Here is a 20466-nt window from a genome sequence, read left to right as displayed (position 1 = left end):
TGAGGTAAATGGAGAGGAATTGGGTCTACAACAGACACCCGTTTGAAAAGTCTTTAATTTATTTTCTATTACAATTTTTTCTTTCTTCAATTTACTCCCTGCATAAGGACCAACCCTACGAGTAAATTGAAATTGAATTGTATCTAAGCTATTTCCTATCAACGCTAGTGTAAATACTAGCGTTGCTAAATGCAGCAAGGTCCAATAGTATAAAGAGCTTGACATCAAATAAACTACTGTGTGCTCAGACTGTCAAAGATCAACATTTCAAATGGTTGTGATTCACAATTATTGAGATTAATGTACCAGCAGCCAAAGAACAACCTACTCACTTGACTTGGCTAGAATGTGACTCCTAGTCTTTGACGTTACCACATTACAGTAGCTAACTGTAAATTAAAATGTCATGATTTAGTATGGAGTAGAACGTTGCTTTCCTACAGGATGCTTGCTTACTTAATAATACAAAACAAAATCCCTTTGTATTTTTTTTTATTAAATTTTTTTTATCTATGTATTTTTTTAATTAATTAAACAGTAACATGCAAAACACAAAAACAGAACAGCCAGAGGGATTCCACAAAGAAATACGGAAGAGAAAGAAAAATAATAATACAAATCCACATTATATCAATTCAAATACAAACATGTAGTGAATAAATTATTTAGAAAAAAAAATTGTATACGTTTTAAAGTAGTTTTCCAAATCAGATAAAAAATAAAGAAAAGGGACTTTTTCTTCATAAATGTTGATTTGTGTATCCTAATGAAATAAAGAGATTTATGACATACGTTCAATTGTGGAATCAGTGTAGTAAAATAATATGTCAAACTTAGATATTTTGTTGCCAAGATATAGTTTTACATCAGTCCAGAACACTTCACTATGTAAACAATGACAGAATAAGTGTTCAATAGATCCAATTTCTATTTCAGAAAAACTGCATTCTCTGGTAACTTCAGGTATATATTTAGAAATCAAGCTATTACACGGATAGAATCTATGGGTAATCTTAAAGGAGATCTCCTTTACTTTATTGGTCACCACAAATGTGTGTGGAGTGAGCCAAGCACAGCACCAGTTTACATCAAACGATAAAGCCCAACAAAATTTCGCAGAGGGAATAGACTTCCTGAAGAAAATATTCCTTAATAAACGATTGTTGAATTTCTTATCTCGTAAACCCATGCCATTCACCTGGATATTGCTTACAATAGGAGATATTACAAAATATGCATTATTCTGAAGTAAAGATTTTATCCCACTAGGTATAGCTTTTATAGCAGTGTCATATTCCTTGCTTGAAACCTCAAAGTTGTATCTTTCTATAAATTCTCTCCGCGTATATAGATTCCCACTAATACTCACTGATTGGCTGACAAGGACATTGTTTTTCGAGAACCAGTTACGGTAAAATAACATCTTGTTTCTATGTAATATCGACCCATTATTCCATATAAAACATTTATGAGGTAAAAAGTTGTGTTTGCACATTAAAGCCTGCTTGTCAAAAGCCGGCCAATTTCACGGGAAGTTTATCCACAATATAGGGACATTGTAGTAAAAAATTAAGCCCTCCGAGCTTCTGAAAAACTAAATAATGTATAATATTCTATATTCCATTCAAGCAAGACTTTAACCTTTTCGCAAAGATTAAGGCTATAATTTTGTAGTCGTTATTTAGGAGTGGGATTGGATGCCAATTATCAATATTTAAGAGATCCTTGTGTGGTTTAGGTATAAGAGTAATAACCCCTTGCTTCAGAGAGGCAGGTAGTTCTCCCTTCTTTATAGCCCCCTTAAAGGTTTCAAGTAAAAATGGTGCTATTTCTTCAGAGGTTTTGTCAAATTCAGAGGTTAATCCATCACATCCTGGAGATTTGTTATTTTTTAATTGAGCAACCCCCTATTGGATGTCTGTCACGCCCTGACCTTAGAGATCCTTTTTATGTCTCTATTTTGGTTTGGTCAGGGCGTGAGTTGGGGTGGGCATTCTATGTCTGGTGTTCTGTGTTTTCTGTTTTGTGTTGTTGCACCAGACAGAACTGTTTCGTTTCGTTCACTCTCTTTGTTGTTTTTGTTGTTTCAGTGTTCAGGTTATTTTATTAAATTACAATGAACACTTACCACGCTGCGTTTTGGTCAACTTCTTTCCAGGACGATCGTTACAGAACTACCCACCACCAAAGGACCAAGCAGCGTGGTGGAATGGACTCCCGGATATGGGAGGAAATCTTGGATGGCAAAGGACCCTGGGCACAGCCGGGAGAGTATCACCGTCCTAAAGAGGAGCTGGAGGCAGCTAAAGCGGAGCGGCAACGCTACGAGGAGTTGGCTCGAGGAAACGTGCACATGAGAAGATTGGCGGAGTCAGGTAGGAGACCTGAGCCAACTCCCCGTGCTTACCGTTGCGAGCGTTGTACTGGTCAGGCACCGTGTTATGCGGTGGAGAGCACGGTGTCTCCAGTACGTGTTCTTAGCCCGGTGCGCAATATCCCAGCACCTCGCATCGGCCGGGCTAGAGTGGGCATCGAACCAGGACTGAGTGTGCCAGCCCTGCTCTCCAGGCCTCCAGTGCGTCTCCTCGGCCCGGGTTATCCTGCACCAGCCCTATGCAAGGTGTCCCTGGTTCGCCAGCACAGCCCAGTGCGGCCTGTTCCAGCTCCCCACACTTGCCGGGCTACGGGGGTATCCAGCCAGGACGAGTTGTGCTAGCTCTGGGCTCGAGACCGCCAGTGCGCCTCCACGGCCCAGTGTATCTGGTGCCTCGGCCAAGGAAGAGGCCTCCTGCATGTCTCCCCAGCCTGGTGAGTCCTGTGCCTGTGCTAAGCCCTAACCCTCCTGCATGTCTCCCCAGCCTGCTGAGTCCTGTGCCTTCTCCCAGAGCCAGGCCTCCTGTGTGTCTCTCCACTCAAGTGGTGATCCATGGCACGAAGCCTCCAGTGATGATCCATGGCAAGAAGCCTCCAGTGATGATCCATGGTAAGAAGCCTCCAGTGATGATCCATGGCACGAAGCCTCCAGTGATGATCCATGGCACGAAGCCTCCAGTGATGATCCATGGCACGAAGCCTCCAGTGATGATCCATGGCACGAAGCCTCCAGTGATGATCCATGGCAAGAAGCCTCCAGTGATGATCCATGGCACGAAGCCTCCAGTGATGATCCATGGCAAGAAACCTCCAGTGATGATCCATGGCACGAAGCCTCCTGTTTGTCTCTCCACTCCAGTGACGCCCTTCAGTCCGGAGCCTCCAGCAACGATCCCCAGTCCGGAGCCGCCAGAGTCTCCCTCCTGTCCGGAGCCGCCAGAGTCTCCCTCCTGTCCGGAGCCGCCAGAGTCTCCCTCCTGTCCGGAGCCGCCAGAGTCTTCCTCATCTCCGGAGCCGCCAGAGTCGCCCTCCTGTCCGGAGCCGCCAGAGTCGCCCTCCTGTCCGGAGCCGCCAGAGTCGCCCTCCTGTCCGGGGCCCACTGCAAGGGTCCCCAGTCCGGTGTCGGCGGCAAAAACACAGGCCCAACCATGAAGCACAGGGGTGGGAGCATCATTCTCTCTACTATTATTCTGACATTACACATTCTTAAAATAAAGTGGTGATCTTTACTGACCTAAGACAGGGTATTTTTACTCTGATTAAATGTCAGGAATTGTGAAAAACTGAGTTTAAATGTATTTGGCTAAGGTGTATGTAAACTTACAACTTCAACTGTAGGTTGGTAAGAAGTTAGGCAAAAAAATTAATAAAGTGGAACATATTAAGAGTAAATATGGAATGCTGCAGAAGGAAATTGAACATGACGAGAATGAGGGTGAATTAACTGCAGTGGCAGGTGCAGTGAAGCTAAGTTTGAGCCTCATCCCAATGGTGATAAAGGTGATTTTTGGCCCAGTGGGAGTGAGATTTTTGAAAAGAATGGACCCTTGCCTTCTGGCTGATCCATATGTGTTGTCAGGTTGGGTGGAGAAGAGGTTGGGGAATGTTGGGTCGGTAAAAGTAACTCCAAGTGGAGTTGTGTTGATTTTTTGTGTTTCTGTCATCCAGAGGGAGCGTGTGCTTCGACCACGTGACTGGGGACAAGAACTGTGACTTGCTTTCCTCTCTGGAGCAGGGTGCTGTTGAATGGAGTGATAACTGGAGTGGCTTTAAGTGTTGAGGATGGTCAACTGAAGTTGAAGATTCCCGGTGTCTGTGACACCCGTCGTTTGGTGCAACACAGACCTGCTGAAGAGCTTGGTGAATCAGATAAGACACTGTCTGTACTACTGAGTTTTGATGCAGAGTCTTTGACAGATGAAGTCAAGTTAGAATGTGTCAGTTTTCCCATGAGAGCTTTTGTCCCGAACCCATTATGGTGTTTTAGGTGTCAAGCGTATGGTCATGTGGCAGCAATGTGTGGGAGGGAGATTCCTAGATGTGAGAAGCGTGCAGGAGGACATGATACAAAGGAATGTGTAGTATCAGTGGAAAAGCTGCGTGTGTAAACTGTAGGGGTACCCATGGTGCTGGAGATCAGAGGTGTCCGGTGAGAGAAAGGCAGGCTGAGGTTGACATGATCAGAGTATTGCAGAAGGTGTTAAGGAAAGCTTTGTACTATGTACAGACTCAGTGAGCATAGCCTTGCTATTGAGAAAAGCCGCCGTAGGCAGATCTGGCTCTCAAGAGAGACAGGCTATGTGCACACTGCCCACAAAATGAGGTGGAAACTGAGATGCATTTTCTAAACTAATGCCAAATGTACGACCATATTAGAAACACATATTTCCCTCAGATTACACAGAGCCACAAAGAATTTGAAAACAAACACGATTTTGATAAACTCCCATATCTACTGGGTGAAATACCACAGTGTGCCATCACAGCAGCAAGATTTGTGACCTGTTGCCACAAGAAAAGGGCAACCTGTGAAGATCAAACACCATTGTAAATACAACCCATATTTATGTTTATTTATTTTCCCTTTTGTACTTTAACCATTTGCACATCGTTACAACACGGTATATATACATAGTATGGCATTTGTAATGTCTTTATCCTTTTGGAACTTCTGTAAGTGTAATGTTTACTGTTCATTTTTATTGTTAATTTCACTTTTGTATATTATCTACTTCACTTGCTTTGGCAATGTTAACATATGTTTCCCATGCCAATAAAGCCCCTTGAATTGAATTGAGTAGTAGAGGAAGATGGGTCCAAAAAGGATCCCTGTGAGTAGGCCAAGGCCAATAGAAAGTGATAGGAATTACGTGTGATTCAATAAGAATATATATTTTTTACATTCATGGCCATGGTTGTCAACTGTACCTCAGGAGGGGAATGTAAATCACAGAGGATAGATATTGTGGTGGCAGCTGCAGAGAAGTACTTGGGTATACGAGATTTTACTGCAGAAGAGTTACAAGGTGTATTGAACATCCTCTCAGGCTGCTCGCCTGGTGTAGCATCAGATAGAGCCAAATTAGTGGAATAATGGAGAGGTTTTAATGGCTGTAGGGTAAATTGGTAGGGATTTTTTTTCTCGCAAAGTGTAATAAAATCATACTGCAGAATAGTAGGTTGATACAATAGGTGGCGTCTTGCACCCATAACATCTGTTTCCGGACCGGCATAATACAGAAGAAGAAGAATATTATTATTATTATTATTATTATTATTATCCCATCTTCAACCTAGATTTTAGTGCGGAAGTGGAGGCGCGGGAAAGGAACAAACGTGAAAATGGCTTCTCCGAAAACTGTTCCTAAAGATGCACAGGTAGGAGTAAACCACCTAGTTACAATTTGTGAAATGTCATAGTCTCAATCATTCACAGTAATGATGAGTGTTTAGGTAAATATCTATTGTGGCTTTGTCTGAAGTTTTAAAGTCGATTTTTGCAGGATTTTCAGCTCATTATCTCGCTAGCTAACGTTAGCTAGGTGGCTAACATTAGGTAAGTTAACTAATGTTAGCTAAGTTATGGTAGCTTGCGAGCTAGGTAGCTAGACAGTTATTTATCTTTTAGCTAGATAACGTTAGAACTAGAACATAAGGATTTCTTTTTCAAACTGCATTTATGTAGGGTGCTGTTCAGAAATATAACTCCATGTCATTCTATTTGGATGTATTTACATAATGCATCTACTTGACTATTGTATTGGGAAGAGTAACTAGCTATAGTAGCTAGTTAACGTTAGCCTGTTAGTTATCAGGACAAACTAACGTCAGCAGCTGACTTAATTTTTATTGTTGTAGCTAGCTATCTAGCTAGGGCAGTTTATTTACCTTTATTTCAACAAGGAAGTCATATTGAAACTAAAGTCTCTTTTACAAATGAGCCCTACAATACACAAACAAGTACATAAAACAGGTAAGTATAGATAAATATACACAATGTAACACATAAGAATAAAAAGTCAATTAAAACCAACACATACTTAAATATAAAAATCCTGTCAGCTGTCGGAATTGCCATAGGGACTTCAAAGCTAATGTCTGGATTGATGAGTTGATGACACAGTATACTGCTTTTCTAGCTTCTTATCCTCTAATTCTTCCTTTGCAAAGGTTATGATTCAAATCCTCAAAGACATGGGGATAACAGAGTATGAGCCCAGAGTGATTAATCAAATGCTGGAGTTTACCTACAGTAAGTATACATTCAACTCTCCTTTGTTAGTTATGCTCTGTGTGCAATATTGCATATTAGCAGCTAACATACAAGACAAACGTTAATGTACAAAAACAATAGTGCTGATGGATTAGTGCTTTTTGTGGTCGTTTCGGTGTCAATATTTTTACACACTAAATGTATTATGTGGGTTGAATGCTGTAATGACACAGAATAAAACAATTAATAAAAGTCTCATGATGGTAGTAATTGCCCATTACTGCTTATCACTTATTAACCATCATTTATTCACATTAGTTTACTTTAAAAAAATATTTCAGTTGTGTATTTAATGTGTTTTAGGCCTATTTGATTACTTTATTATTTCATATCTCTATAGAGCTGCTGTCTGACGAAATCACTATTTTAGTAGTTTTTGAAAGTAAGTAAATAAGGCATATTTTTATGACTGCTGGATACCAACTATTATTCTTATATAATGTTTTTTTCAGGTAGAGAAGATGCTTCATGAAGCAAGTGCTCTATCCATCTCGATCACTCGTTTTTCTGTCTCCTCTCTCCGTCTCAGACAAGTAGGCGCGCAATGGATTATGGTCATTGTAGTTCATTACCACGATTTCTGGGCTAAAATATTTATAATATTGGCCTGTTGGAAATTACAACTGTACTACATCGCACAGATCGGACTTGACCTGATTCATCTCTAGAAAAACTGCACGTTGCGCTCACAAATTTTTTAAGAACCAAATGGAATTTAAATAATTGAACAGACGTCGGTCAATACATTTTTAAAACCCCAAAATAACCAAAATGTTGGTTGAGCACTACAAGAAAATAAAGTAATTTGATTTTACAGGATATGTGACAACCATTATCGAGGATGCCAAAATCTATGCAACACATGCCAAGAAGAACAATGTGGATGCTGACGACATAAGACTGGCGATCCAGAGTCGCATGGACCAGTCCTTCACCTCCCCACCACCACGAGATGTAAGATTGAGTAGCAGTGCCAAGACCGACATCATTATTTGCCTATTCAGGTGTTCATAAATGATCAAGACTAACTCCTGACTATGTTGACTTTGTGTAGTTCCTGCTGGAGGTAGCTAGGCAGAAGAACCAGACCCCTCTGCCTTTGATTAAGCCATACACTGGGCCCCGCCTGCCCCCAGACCGTTACTGTCTGACTGCTCCTAACTACAGGCTCAAATCCATACAGAAAAAGGTAACCTCATGATCTGCTCTGCACTCACAATTCATCTTAATTGTGTTCTATTTCATTCTGTTCTATTTTGTGAATCTTTCTGATTGTTCCTCTCCTGTGCAGATGTCCTCATCCGCGGGGAGAATAACAGTGCCTCGTCTCAGTGTAGGAGCTGTATCCAGCAGGTCCAGCACACCTACCTTTGGTGAGGGACCCTTTAGTGCATTAACTTTTCAGTAATATCTCTTCATTGTGTTACATATTTTTCTAACACATTGTCCCAAGCACGTACATTTGACATTGGGATTTGGGTTGGCCTTTTGGTGTGCAGCCCTGTTGCTACCATATCTGATGTATTTTCTGTTTCATTACAAAAACATTGACTCCTTTCTTCTTGCATGTTTCCAGGCACTCCCTCAGTTCAGTCAGTCACTACCAAAGTGGGGACGCCAATGTCTCTGTCGGGGCAACGCTTCACCGTTCAGATCCCATCCTCACAGACTGCAGCCTCCAAGTCCTGTAAGAGACTATCCTTCATTTTACACTGCTGACTTGTTTCAGACGGCTGGTGAATGAGTCTACTGTAGTCCTATTAAGTTTATACTATGTACACTGAACAAAAATATCAGTGCAACAATTTATGATTTTACTGAGTTAGTTTATATAAGGAAATTGGTTAATTGAAATAAATCATTAGGCCCGAATCTATGGATTTCACAATACTGAGAATACAGATAACTTAAGTAGGGGCGTGGATCAGAAAACCAGTCAGTATCTGGTGTGTCCACCATTTGCCTCATGCAGTGTGACACATCTCCTTCGCATAGAGTTGATTAGGCTGATTGTGGCCTGTGGAATTTTGGCCCACTTCTCTTTAATGGCTATGCGAAGTTTGTGGATATTGGCGCGAACTGGAACATGCTGTCGATCCAGAGCATCCCAAACATGCTCAATGGATACATGTCTGGTGAGTATACAGGCCATTGAAGAACTGTGATATTTTCAGCTTCCAGGAATTGTGTAAAGGTCATGCTGAAACAACATGAGGTGATGGCGTTGGATGAATGGCACGACAATGGGCCTCAGGATCTCGTCACAGTATGTCTGTGCATTCAAATTTCCATTGATAAAATGCAACGGTGTTCATTGTCCGTAGCTTATGCCTGGCCACACCATAACCCCACTGGCACCCTGTTCACAACGTTGACATCAGCAAACCGCTCGCTCACATGGCGTCATACACTCTGTCTGCCATCTGCCCGGTACATGTGAAACCGGGATTCATCCGTGAAGAGTACACTTTCCCAGCGTACCAGTGGCCATTGAAGGTGAGCATTTGCCCACTGAAGTCGGTTATGATGCCAGAGTGCAGTCAGGTCAAGACCCTAGTGAGGACACAGATCACGCAAGTGAGCTTCCCTGAGACGGTTTCTGACAGTTTGTGCTGACATTTTTCAGTTGTGCAAACCCACAATTTCATCAACTGTCCGGGTGGCTGGTCTCAGACGATCCCGCAGGTGAAGAAGCCGGATGTGGAGGTCCTGGGCTGGCTTGGTTACGTGTGGTCTGTGGTTGTGACATTGGTTGGACGTACTGCCAAATTCTCTAAAATTATGTTGGAGGTGGCTTATGGTAGAGAAATGAACATTAAATTCTCTGGCAACAGCTCTGGTGGATATTCCTGCAGTCAGCATGCCAATTGCACGCTCCCTCAACTTGAGACATCTGTGGCATTGTTGTGACACCGCTGCACATTTTAGTGGCCTTTTATTGTCCCCAGCACAAGGTGCACCTGTGTAATGATCATGCTGTTTAATCGGCTTCTTGATATGCCACACCTGTCAAGTGGATTATCTTGGCAAAGGAGAAATGCTCACTAACAGGGATTTTAACAAATTTGTGCACCAAATGTGCGTATGGGAAATTTCTGGGATCTATTATTTGAGCTCATTAAACATGGGACTAACACTTTTTAAATGTTGCATTTTACATGTTTGTTCAGTGTATTTACAGTGCCTAAAGAAAGTATCCACACCCCTAAGACTTTTTCCACATGTTGTTACAGCCTGAAATTAGAGATAGTGTCACTGGCCCACACACAATACACGATAATGTCCAAATGGAATTATGTGTTTAGACATTTTTACAAATTGATTAAAAATGAAAAGCTGAAATGTCAATAAGTATTCAACCCCATTGTTATGGCAAGCCTGAAGTTCAGGAGTGCAAATTTTCTTAACAAGTCATAAGTTGCATGGACTGATTTTTTAATGACTACCTCATCGCTTTACCCCACACATACAATTATCTGTAAGGTCCTTCAGTCGAACAGTGAATTTCAAACACCGATTCAACCACAAAGACCAGGGAGATTTTCCAATGCCTTCCAAAGAAGGGCACCTATTGGTCGATTGGTTAACAATTTTAAAAAGCAGACATTGAATATCCCTTTTGACCAAAGTTATTAATTACACTTTGGATGGTGTATCAATACACCCAGTCACTACAAAGATACAGTTGTTCTTCCTAACTCTGTTGTCGAAGAGGAAGGAAACCATTCAGGGATTTCACTGTGAGGCCAATGGTGACTTTAAAACAGCGAGAGGGTTTAATGGCTGTGATAGGAGAACTGATGATGGATCGACATTGTAGTTACTCCACAATACTAACGTAAATGACAGAGTGAAAATAAGGAAGCCTGTATAGAATAAAAATATTACACAACTTGCATCCTGTTTGCAATAAGGCACTAAAGTAAAACTGCAAAAAAATGTGGCAAAGATTTGTCTTTTGCAAAGACTAGGTAGTTTTTTTTTTTTGTATAAAAAGAAACTGAGAACCTGGTTGTCTGCTTTCCAACAGACACTGGGAGACATTCACCTTTCAGCAGTACAGTAACCTAACACACAAGGCCAAATCTACACTGGAGTTGCTTACCAAGATGACATTGAATGTTCATGAGTTGCCCAGTTAGTTTTGATTGAAATTGGCTTGAAAATCTCTGGCAAGACTGGCTGACCAACATCCGACTTCACAGAGATTAATAAAAAAAATATGATTTGCAAATATTGTACAATCCAGGTGTGCAAAGTGAAAAATAAAGTTTGAACATGTGTCGAATACAACAAGTGTAGCCTTACCATGAAATGCTTACTTAGAAGTCCTATATTTACCAAATAAATTATAAAAAGTAACACAGCAATAACGAGGCTATATACAGGGGTACCGGTACCGAGTCAGTGTGTGGGGGTACAGGTTAGTTGAGGTAATTTGTACATGTAGGTAGGGGTGAAGTGACTATGCATAGATGGTAAACAGCGAGTAGCAGCAGTGTACAAAACAAATGGGGGGGTCAATGTAATAGTCCGGTGGCCATTGAATTAATTGTTCAGCAGTCTTATGGCTTGGGGGTAGAAGCTGTTGAGGAGCCTTTTGGTCTTAGATTTGGTGCTCTGAAACCGCTTGCCGTGCATTAGCAGAGAGAAGAGTCTATGACTGGATGGGTGTTCCTCTGACACGGCCTATTTACATAGGTCCTGGATTGCAGGAAGCTTAGCCTCAATGATGTACTGGGCTGTACGCACTACCCTTTGTAGCTCCTTACGGTCAGATGTTGAACAGTTGCCATACCAGGCGGTGATGCAACCGGTCAGGATGCTCTTGATGGTGCAGCTGTAGAACCTTTTGAGGAGATGGGGACCCATGCAAAAAAAAAAAATCTGTCTCCTGAGGAGGAATGGGTTTTGTTGTGCCCTCTTCACGACTGTCTTGGTGTGTTTGGACCATGTTAGATCGTTGGTGATGTGGACAACAGGGAACTTGAAACTCTCGAACCTCTCCACTACATCCCTGTTGATGTTAATGGGGGCCTGTTTGGCCGGCCTTTTCCTGTAGTCCACGATCAGCTCCTTTGTCTTGCTCACATTGAGGGAGAGGTTGTTGTTCTCTGACTTCCTCCCTATAGGCCATCTCATTGTTGTTGGTGATCAGGCCTACCACTGTCGTCAGCTAACTTAATGATGGTGTTAGAGTCGTGTTTGACCACGCAGTCGTGGGTAAACAGGGAGTACAGGAGGGGACAAAGTACATACCCCTGAGGGGCCCCAGTGTTGAGGATCAGGGTGGCAGACGTGTTGTTGCCTTGCCTTACCACCTGGGGGTGGCCCGTGTTTAGTCCCAGGGTCCTTAGCTTGTGATGAGCTTCGTGGGCACTATAGTGTTGAACGCTTAGCTGTAGTCACTGAACAGCATTCTCACATAGGTGTTCCTTTTGTCCAGGTGGGAAAAGGCAGTTTGGAGTGTGATTGAGATTGCATCATCTGTGGATGTGTTGGGGTGGTATGCGAATTGGAGTGGGTCTAGGGTATCCGGGATGATGCTGTTGTGAGCCATGACCAGCCTTTCAAAGCACTTCATGGTTACCGACGTGAGTGCCAGGTGGCAGTAATAATTTAGGCAGGTTTCCTTCGCTTCCTTGGGCACAGGGACTATTGTGGTCGTCTTGAAACATGTAGGTATTACAGACTTAGTCAGGGAGAGGTTGAAAATGTCAGTGAAGACACTTGCCAGTTGGTCTGCACATGCTTTGACTATACGTCCTGGTAATCCATCTGGCCCCGTGGCTTTGAATGTTGACCTGTTTAAAGGTCTTTCTCACATCGGCTACTGAGACCGTTGTCACACAGTCATCCAGAACAGATGGTGCTCTCGTGCATGCTTCATTGTTGCTTGCCTCGAGCATAAAAGGCATTTAGCTCGTCTGGTAGGCTCGTGTCAGGGTTTTATTTTGTAGTCCGTAATAGTTTCCAAGCCCTGCCACATCCGACGAGCGTCAAAGCCGGTGTAGTAGGATTCAATCTTAATCCTGTAGTTCTAGAACGACTCAAAGCTGTAATCGCTACTAAATGAGATTCTGACATCTATTGACTCAGGGGTGTGAATACTTATGTAAATTAGATATTTCTGTATTTCATTTTCATTACATTTGCTAAAATTTCGAAACATGTTTTGACTTTTTCATGATGGGGTATAGTGTGTAGATGGGTTACTAATCATCTATTTAATCCATTTTGAATTTGGGCTGTAACTAGGGTTGCACATTTTGGGGAATTTTCAGAGGTGGAAACTTTCCATGGGAATTAATATTAATACCATTTAAATGTAGATGTTTTTTTTCCATTGGATATATTTACCATATCATATGGAGACAGAAACATAGACCTTTTACATTATCATAAGTAAACTTAATTACAAATGATTAAATCCTTCCAATAGAAAAAACAACAACAATTTAGTTAAAAATGTCACTTTAATTAAATGAGTTGACTCTTCACATGGGATGATTTCACTGAACAACAAAAGAAAGGGAATATTGAATGATCCCCAATGATCCATCGCATCTCCCAAAAACGTTTTCAACATACATCTGTAAAATGATAGTCTAGAAACTACAGCTTTGGTTGTCTTCCCCTCAGGCTTCCATGTCTTCTCCCTGGATGACCTCAATGTCCAACTCTTGAACATCAGACTCTGAGGCCTCATCTTCACTGTCACTTTCCAACCCTGTTGAGGATGGCTCGTTGTCAGGCTCAAAAAGCCAAAAATTTGCCCGGATGGCCACCAATTTTTCAACCTTGGTCATCCTGTTGCGTGCTTTGGTGTGTGTGTTCCCAAACAAGGACCAGTTGCGCTCTGAGGCAGCTGATGTTGGTGAGATTTGGAGGATGATGGAGGCAACAGGGAAATAGCCTCAGATCCACAAAGTCTCTTCCACCAGGTGGCTGATGAGATATGTTGCCACGACTGCCATATTGCATTTCCATTCCAAAGCCCTTGCTTGGAAGTGTACTTCGCAGACTGCCAAGAACCTTGCCCTCATCCAAGCCAAGGTGGCGAGACACGGTAGAGATGATACCACAGGCCTCGTTGATCTCTGCACCAGACAGGATGCTCTTGCCAGCATACTTGGGATCCAACATGTACGCTGTGGCGTGTATGGGGTTCAGGCAGAAGTCTTCACACTTTTTGATGCATTTCAGAACTGTAGTTTCCTCTGCTTGGAGCAACAGTGAAGTGGGCAGGGCAGTATGGATTTCTTCTCTTACATCTGCAAGCAGAGTCTGAACATCAGACAGGATGGTATTGTCTCCCTCAATCCATGCAATGGCTACTGCTATAGGTTTCAGGAGTTTCAGGCTGGTTACCACTCTCTCCCAAAATACATAATCCAGGAGGATCCTCTTGATGGGGCTGTCCATATCGGCAGACTGCGATATGGACATTTCTTGGAGAGACTCCTTCCCCTCCAGGAGACTGTCAAACATGACAACACCAACCCCACGGGTGTTGCTGGGCAGCTACAGTGTGGCGCTTTTATTCTTCTTACTTTGCTTGGTAAAGTAGATTGCTGCTATAACTTGATGACCCTTCACATACCTAACCATTTCCTTGGCTCTCTTGTAGAGTGTATCTATTGTTTTCAGTGCCATGATGTTCTTGAGGAGCAGATTCAATGCATGAGCAGCACAGCCAATGGGTGTGATGTGAGGGTAGGACTCCTCCACTTTAGCCCAAGCAGCCTTCATGTTCGCAGCATTGTCTGTCACCAGTGCAAATACCTTCTGTGGTCCAAGATCATTGATGACTGCCTTCAGCTCATCTGCAATGTAGAGACCGGTGTGTCTGTTGTCCCTTGTGTCTGTGCTCTTGTAGAATACTGGTTGAGGGGTGGAGATGATGTAGTTAATTATTCCTTGCCCACGACCATTCGACCACCCATCAGAGATGATTGCAATACAGTCGGTTTTCTCTATGATTTGTTGGACCTTCACTTGAACTCTGCATCCAGAAAATGAGTAGATAAAGCATGTATGGTTAGAGGGGTGTATGCTGGGGGAAGAACGTTCAGAAATCTCTTCCAATACACATTGCCTGTGAGTATCAGAGGTGAACCAGTTGCATACACAGCTTGAGCAAGACATTCATCAGCATTTCTGACTATGTTCCTCCATTGAGTCAAAAACTTCTGATTCCAGGAGGACCATGAGCTGTTGTTATCGATACGGTGTCTAAATTTATAATTTTCACCTCGAATAGAAGTAGAGTAACTTTTGTCAGAGGTTGCTTGTTGTGGGCGCTGAGGGAACTTTATGCACTTGGCCAGATGATTCTGCATCTTTGTTGCATTCTTTACATATGATTTGGCACAGTATTTGCAAATGTACAAGCTTTTCCTTCTACATTAGCTGCAGTGAAATGTCTCCACAAATCAGATAGTGCCCATGGCATTTTCCTGTAAAGATTAGAAAAAAATGAGTAAAAATCCCCAAATACAATTCCATGTACAAGTAAATAGTTAAGCAGTTAAACAACTCCTTTTGTAAGATAAATGTTTTAAAATGAAACATGTATTGAAACAGGTGAATTAACACTCCTCACTTAGCAGGCTCAAGCAAGCTAAAACCCACATGTTAGCAAAAACTAACTAGCAGAAATTGTTAACAAGTTAGAAATTATTTAAACACACTTTGCTGTGGGGTACTATTTACTAGTTAACAAATAATGTATGTCATATAAAATATATTCATCCCACCCAGTATTGTAATCAACTTACCAGAAAGCATGTAGTCCTTCTCATTAGTGTGCAAGATCTAAAGAATCAGCTGTACATGTGATGGAAGAATGCACTGTGCATGCGAGGGTTGCAATTCCATTGAATTGGGGATAGTTTAACCAAAATATGCCACAAGACCTAGAATTTCCATGTGAATCCCACAAAAAAGGTTCACTGTTATAAGCTAACTTTTTAGGATGAATTGAAGCAAAATTCCCCAAATTCCCGGGCTTAACTTCACATGGAAAATTTTCGGAAAGTTTCCGACCCTTGGAATACTTCAATGGGTATGAATACTTTCTGAATGCACTGTACATCATTAGAGTAATTCAGGTCTCTGAAGCTTCAATTCAGTAGTTTGTGGGGATTGTCTTAGCATTTATTCAGTGAATAAAATGTGAATTCAAAATGTTAATAATAAATCATGATATTTGTCTTGTTTTCCGACAGCCACACCATCCACCCCAACGGTTCAAAACGTCCTAATCAATCCCTCCCTGATCGGCTCTAAGAACATCCTCATCACCACCAACATGGTGTCACAGAACTTGGCCAGTGAATCGCTGAAAAGGAAGCACGAAGACGATGACTATGATGCATTATGACCTCATGGATAAGTAGATAAGGCAGGGAGGAGTCGGCTAGATGAAAGCAAGCGTGTGCTGTAAATATTGTAGAAGGTAGTTTTGAGGTTAGCCAGCCAGTTTACAATTCTCCCATCACATTGTGTAAAATGAGTAACTGTTATGCCTGTTTGCCACAAATTTTTGTACATACAAATAAAAAAGATATTTGTGACGAAGAAATTTGTCATTTAGCAGACACTCTTATAAAGAGCGACTTATAGGAGCAATTGGGGTTAAGTGCCTTGCTGAAAAGGGCACATTGACAGATTTGTTTCACTTAGTCTGCTCAGGGATTTAAACCAGCAACCTTTCAGTTATTGACCCAACACTCTTAACTGCTAGGCTATCTGCCACCTCCAATAGCAAGTCTAGTCCATTATTTTTATTTATTTTATTTTACCGTTATTTTACCAGGTAAGTTGACTGAGAACACGTTCTCATTTGCAGCAACGACCTGGGGAATAGTTACAGGGGAGAGGAGGGGGATGAATGAGCCAATTGTAAACTGGGGATTATTAGGTGACCATGGTGGTTTGAGGGCCAGATTGGGAATTTTGATAATTTAAAATGGGCCTTAAAATGAAGAAAGCAAGGAGTGAATACAACAGGGGGTTTCCAGTTGTTTGGGCATAGTTTAGATGTATTCCAGTTAGTAGCCAATAGAGGGAGACTTCAGTCTATTGGCTCCCTAATCTGATTATCATTTTATTGGGAATATACACTTGAATATCAAAGCAGTAGGCTTGTGCTCTTTTTTCTTTTATATATAGTCCTGAGATGAACAGTAAGAAACTGGACTGTCCTGTCAAACCTTACCCAGCTACTAGGATACAGCAATCATATTGCACATGAATAACTTGGAGTTCCAAACTGTCCAGTAAATTGTGCAGCGTTCTAAATGTTTTACACGACATGTTCTTTTACGATCAATGGTTTATCAAAACCTCTGATCCCAACGTTCATTTTACCTCATGATTACGGTCGCGTTCCCATGCTCAGACGTTGCATGCGTCAACCATTGGTTGCTTGGCACGTCGACTGACAGATTGCTATAACATATGTGGTTATCTGATACATAAAATACCTATCCCGGCGTTGTAAGATCTGGGAAGCATCAGCAAAGCCTGTGCAGAAGAAAGTGCACGTTACATAAGCGCCCAGGCTCACTTTCTAATTGGCGCAGAAGCTGTCAGTCCAAACCATGTTCTCCAATGGACTACTTGCTTTCTGTCAAACACAGGCCGCCATGTTCTGTCCCCGGGGGCTTGTAGATTTCTCGGAGCGGAGTCTGCCACGCCGAGGAGTGCGTAAACAGTGTTCTGGGCTTCAAACTTCGCGCTGGGTTTATCCTAAAGAACTGAACTAATCGCTATGAGCCACCCGTCCTCTGCGGGCGGCGGGGGCGGAGGACTCGGTGCCGGGAAAGCAGGAGGAGGAAAGCACGGAGGTTCGGGAGGAGCTGCGGCCGCCGCAGCTGCAGTTGCGGCCGCCGGAGTAGGAGCTGTGGCCGGGTCTGTCTCGGCTCTACCTGCCGCTGTTGTTTCCTTGCCCTCAGCAGCACTACCTGGACAATCTGCTGAACTTACAGCCTTGTTTGAGTGCCCGGTTTGTTTTGACTACGTTCTGCCACCGATTCTGCAATGCCAGGCCGGGCATCTAGTTTGCAACCAATGTCGTCAAAAGCTGAGTTGTTGTCCAACTTGTCGAGGCCCTCTCACCCCGAGTATCAGGAACTTGGCTATGGAAAAAGTTGCCTCTACTCTACCGTTTCCTTGTAAGGTAAGAAAATACAGAAATCCATTGAATCCGAAATACGCAGATATCTGATTTTAACTAGCTTGTTGTACTTACTGCCAAGTAATAACTAGATTGACAGCTAAAAGAGAGCTCGCAGTCACTTTCACAAGTGTGTGTGCGAGTCCCTCGTGCGTTCCGGTAGTTAGATCAAAACGAGTTCGGATGATGATACAATGTCCAGGTTTGTAAATCTCCATACTGTCTCATCCTTCCCATCAGATATCTTCCAGTGTATTGTACTTGGATAACGTTACTTTAAATGAGTCTAAAGCAAACAAAGTGTATTCGAATTGAAGGTTTGGACGTTGATGCCACGCAGGGGTTACTATTGCATCTCTGCTTTTTTTTTTTTACTACTGGGAAGTAGCTAGTTATGATCTATACTGTGTTGCTGTCATGGTTAGTCACTTGTCATGTAATTGTCAGAGAAGACCAGAATTGAATGGACCACAACATTGAAGAATGCTGGCCTGGCAAATAACAAGAAGCCCTTGTCTGAACTAACATTGTCAGATAAAGTATCTGGTGTTGTCATAAGGACCAGATGTGTTGTCATTGTCTTTGTGAATCATCAACAGTACATTCTGTAAATCCGCTCAATCATTCACACAGTTATGACTGATCAAATTACCTTTACAAATCAAGAGGTTCAGTTTGTAGTTCACACCCTTTCATTGGACCTGCTGAGATGGTGCTGATATCATCACTCTTAACTGCTCAATGAGGGGGTTCGATTAAACCTTGCCCGGACGCCTGTGTAGGTGTGTCTTGCACCGGCTGAACGATGATTGCATTCGATTTGGAACCAGGCTGTCCCCCGGGCCTGAGCCAGGTGCCCCTCTGTTCAACTGCGAAGTCAGTTCAAAACAAAAGTGACATAATTAAGGATGTGTAGTAATTTAAGATTCTGTGTTTTCCCATGCAAAAAGGGAATTAATTTTGATAAATATGCTTTATCTGCCTTTCCAGTGAGATCTAGTTTGAACATTCTAAATGTATTTTATGGAAAAGAGCTTCTGGGTGATGCACCATGCTGCCTTGTTGACAAAAGGACGCCTTACTGTTTGATTTGAGAATGGCTCTCCTCCCTCCCCGCTTTCGCCTGATGACATGACAGGCTTTTGCCCGGTTCAAACTGGGCCAGCGTAAAATAACTCCCTCAATGTCCTAGGGTCCTGAGGGTCATGAATCCCTTTGGATTCCGACATTCAAAATGGAGCAGAGGAGGCTTAATGTGTACAATTAAATTGGCTCTCACTACTCTCATTCATGCTTGCTTGGATCCACTCAGTCAAGCCGTCGCTCGACTTCATGGTAGTGTGAAACACATGTATTCCCGCTCTGTCAGCCAGGGCAGTAGCTGCTCCTGCCTCTTAATGGTGCTGGGATTGCAATGTGGCCGCATTAAAGATGTATCAGCGCTCTGTGGTGCTACAATCCTTTGAAAGATGATCCCTGCTTCATCTTCTCACTCTCTGGCTGAGGCTAAAGGCTGTGTCAGAGAGAAGCGGGGATAAAGAGACTAAGGTCAGTCATTTGGTATTTAATACCTGTCTGTATATCCATCCATATGTCCCCAAGTGTTTTCGTCGGGGTGCTAAGGGTCCTGCAGAGACGAACATTTGAAGCTATATGAAGCCCTGCCATGTCCTTCCTTGTCCTTCCCAGCCCTGCCTCAGTAGTCAGCCGAACCATCTTCAGCCCTCATCTCTCAGTAGTACCAACACCATAGAACCCTTAACCTTCTCTAACTTCCACTGAGGACAGGTATCACTATGACGGATAACAGCACAGGACTAAGCAGACCCTTGACCCAAACATTACAGCTCTTGTTCTTCCAGTAGTGTTTCCTCTGAATTTCTGTGTTTATCTTCTCTAAAGCTGCAGCCCACTGCTCCACTGCACAAAGAGATGTTATATGGTGATTTTATGCATGCCCATTTCCTCAGGAGCAGCTCAATGTTTAGGCTACATCACTGATTGGCTTTTTGGAGATCCTCCCTCTATTCAGTGAGCTCTGTTTTATGCAGCTACTTTTGATGTATTTTGGACTTTTCCCAACCAGGTCCTCTCCTCTCCTGGTGTTAGTGTTGTAACGGTCTCAGTGTTGGCCTACAACCGGCACATTGTGTAATGGGATTAGACATGGATATGCTGAGCCCCAGGCCTGCCTCCCTGCCTGCATGAGCTGACACTTTATTTTCGGTAGGAGTCAGTCTATTCTGGACCGGTTCCTGTTTTTTGTTGGTTGTTCACACACAGCCAACTGCCTTCCCGACGGTTTGTTGTTGGCTACGAAAGCTGATTCTAACAGACGCTCGGGTGCGGACAGACAAACACACCTTTTTGGACCCCTCTAATCACACCCCTTATCTGAGTCATTTAGAATGGCAGAGCCTGATTGCAGCAGACGGGGAACAACACACACAAGCATCATTATACATACTAGGAGTCACGTATGCATCATAATAGTAATGTCTCATAGTCTGTCTTACACACACACACACACACACACACACACACACACACACACACGCCTACTCACAAACCCTCTCACACACATTCCCTCCCACACACACTTACCTCCACTCCCCTCCACTCTCATAATGGAGATTTT

At 42.7% G+C, this 20466-nt stretch overlaps 2 protein-coding genes across 4 annotated transcripts in view; both read left to right on the top strand.

Moving 5' to 3' along the window:
* Positions 1–5385: 5385 nt before the first annotated feature.
* On the top strand, positions 5386–16232 carry LOC129817094 (transcription initiation factor TFIID subunit 9-like). 2 transcript variants are annotated; one of them, XM_055872050.1, is made up of 7 exons: positions 5386–5751; positions 6544–6625; positions 7464–7600; positions 7701–7835; positions 7938–8019; positions 8223–8333; positions 15877–16232. In XM_055872050.1, the coding sequence occupies exons 1-7, from the start codon at positions 5716–5718 to the stop codon at positions 16029–16031; spliced, it is 738 nt and encodes a 245-aa protein (XP_055728025.1). In that variant the 5' UTR covers positions 5386–5715; the 3' UTR covers positions 16032–16232. The 2 variants fall into 2 exon arrangements, with proteins under 2 accessions (XP_055728025.1, XP_055728027.1); XM_055872052.1 differs by lacking the exon at positions 5386–5751 and adding an exon at positions 5779–5929.
* Positions 16233–17276: 1044 nt separating this feature from the next.
* LOC129817060 (E3 ubiquitin-protein ligase Siah2) overlaps positions 17277–20466 on the top strand; it is a 36660-nt gene continuing 33470 nt past the window's right edge. For both annotated transcript variants that reach the window (XM_055872045.1, XM_055872044.1), the window contains exon 1: positions 17277–17831. In XM_055872045.1, the coding sequence (XP_055728020.1) occupies positions 17424–17831 (408 nt within the window). In that variant the 5' untranslated portion in view covers positions 17277–17423. The remainder of the gene's footprint in view (positions 17832–20466) is intronic.

The sequence above is a fragment of the Salvelinus fontinalis genome, chromosome 2 (assembly GCF_029448725.1).
Source record: "Salvelinus fontinalis isolate EN_2023a chromosome 2, ASM2944872v1, whole genome shotgun sequence".
In the NCBI taxonomy this organism is placed as follows: domain Eukaryota; kingdom Metazoa; phylum Chordata; class Actinopteri; order Salmoniformes; family Salmonidae; genus Salvelinus; species Salvelinus fontinalis.
The sequence above is the reverse complement of the archived record's forward strand: the minus strand, read 5'-3'. Positions and strand labels throughout refer to the sequence as shown.

Bases quoted from the DNA above. Each gene is read 5' to 3' on its own strand.
- LOC129817094 (XM_055872050.1), top strand. From the start codon at position 5,716: ATGGCTTCTCCGAAAACTGTTCCTAAAGATGCACAG. The intron at 6,626-7,463 runs GTAAGTATACAT...TTGATTTTACAG, and splicing joins AATGCTGGAGTTTACCTACA to GATATGTGACAACCATTATC. The intron at 7,836-7,937 runs GTAACCTCATGA...TCTCCTGTGCAG, and splicing joins TCAAATCCATACAGAAAAAG to ATGTCCTCATCCGCGGGGAG.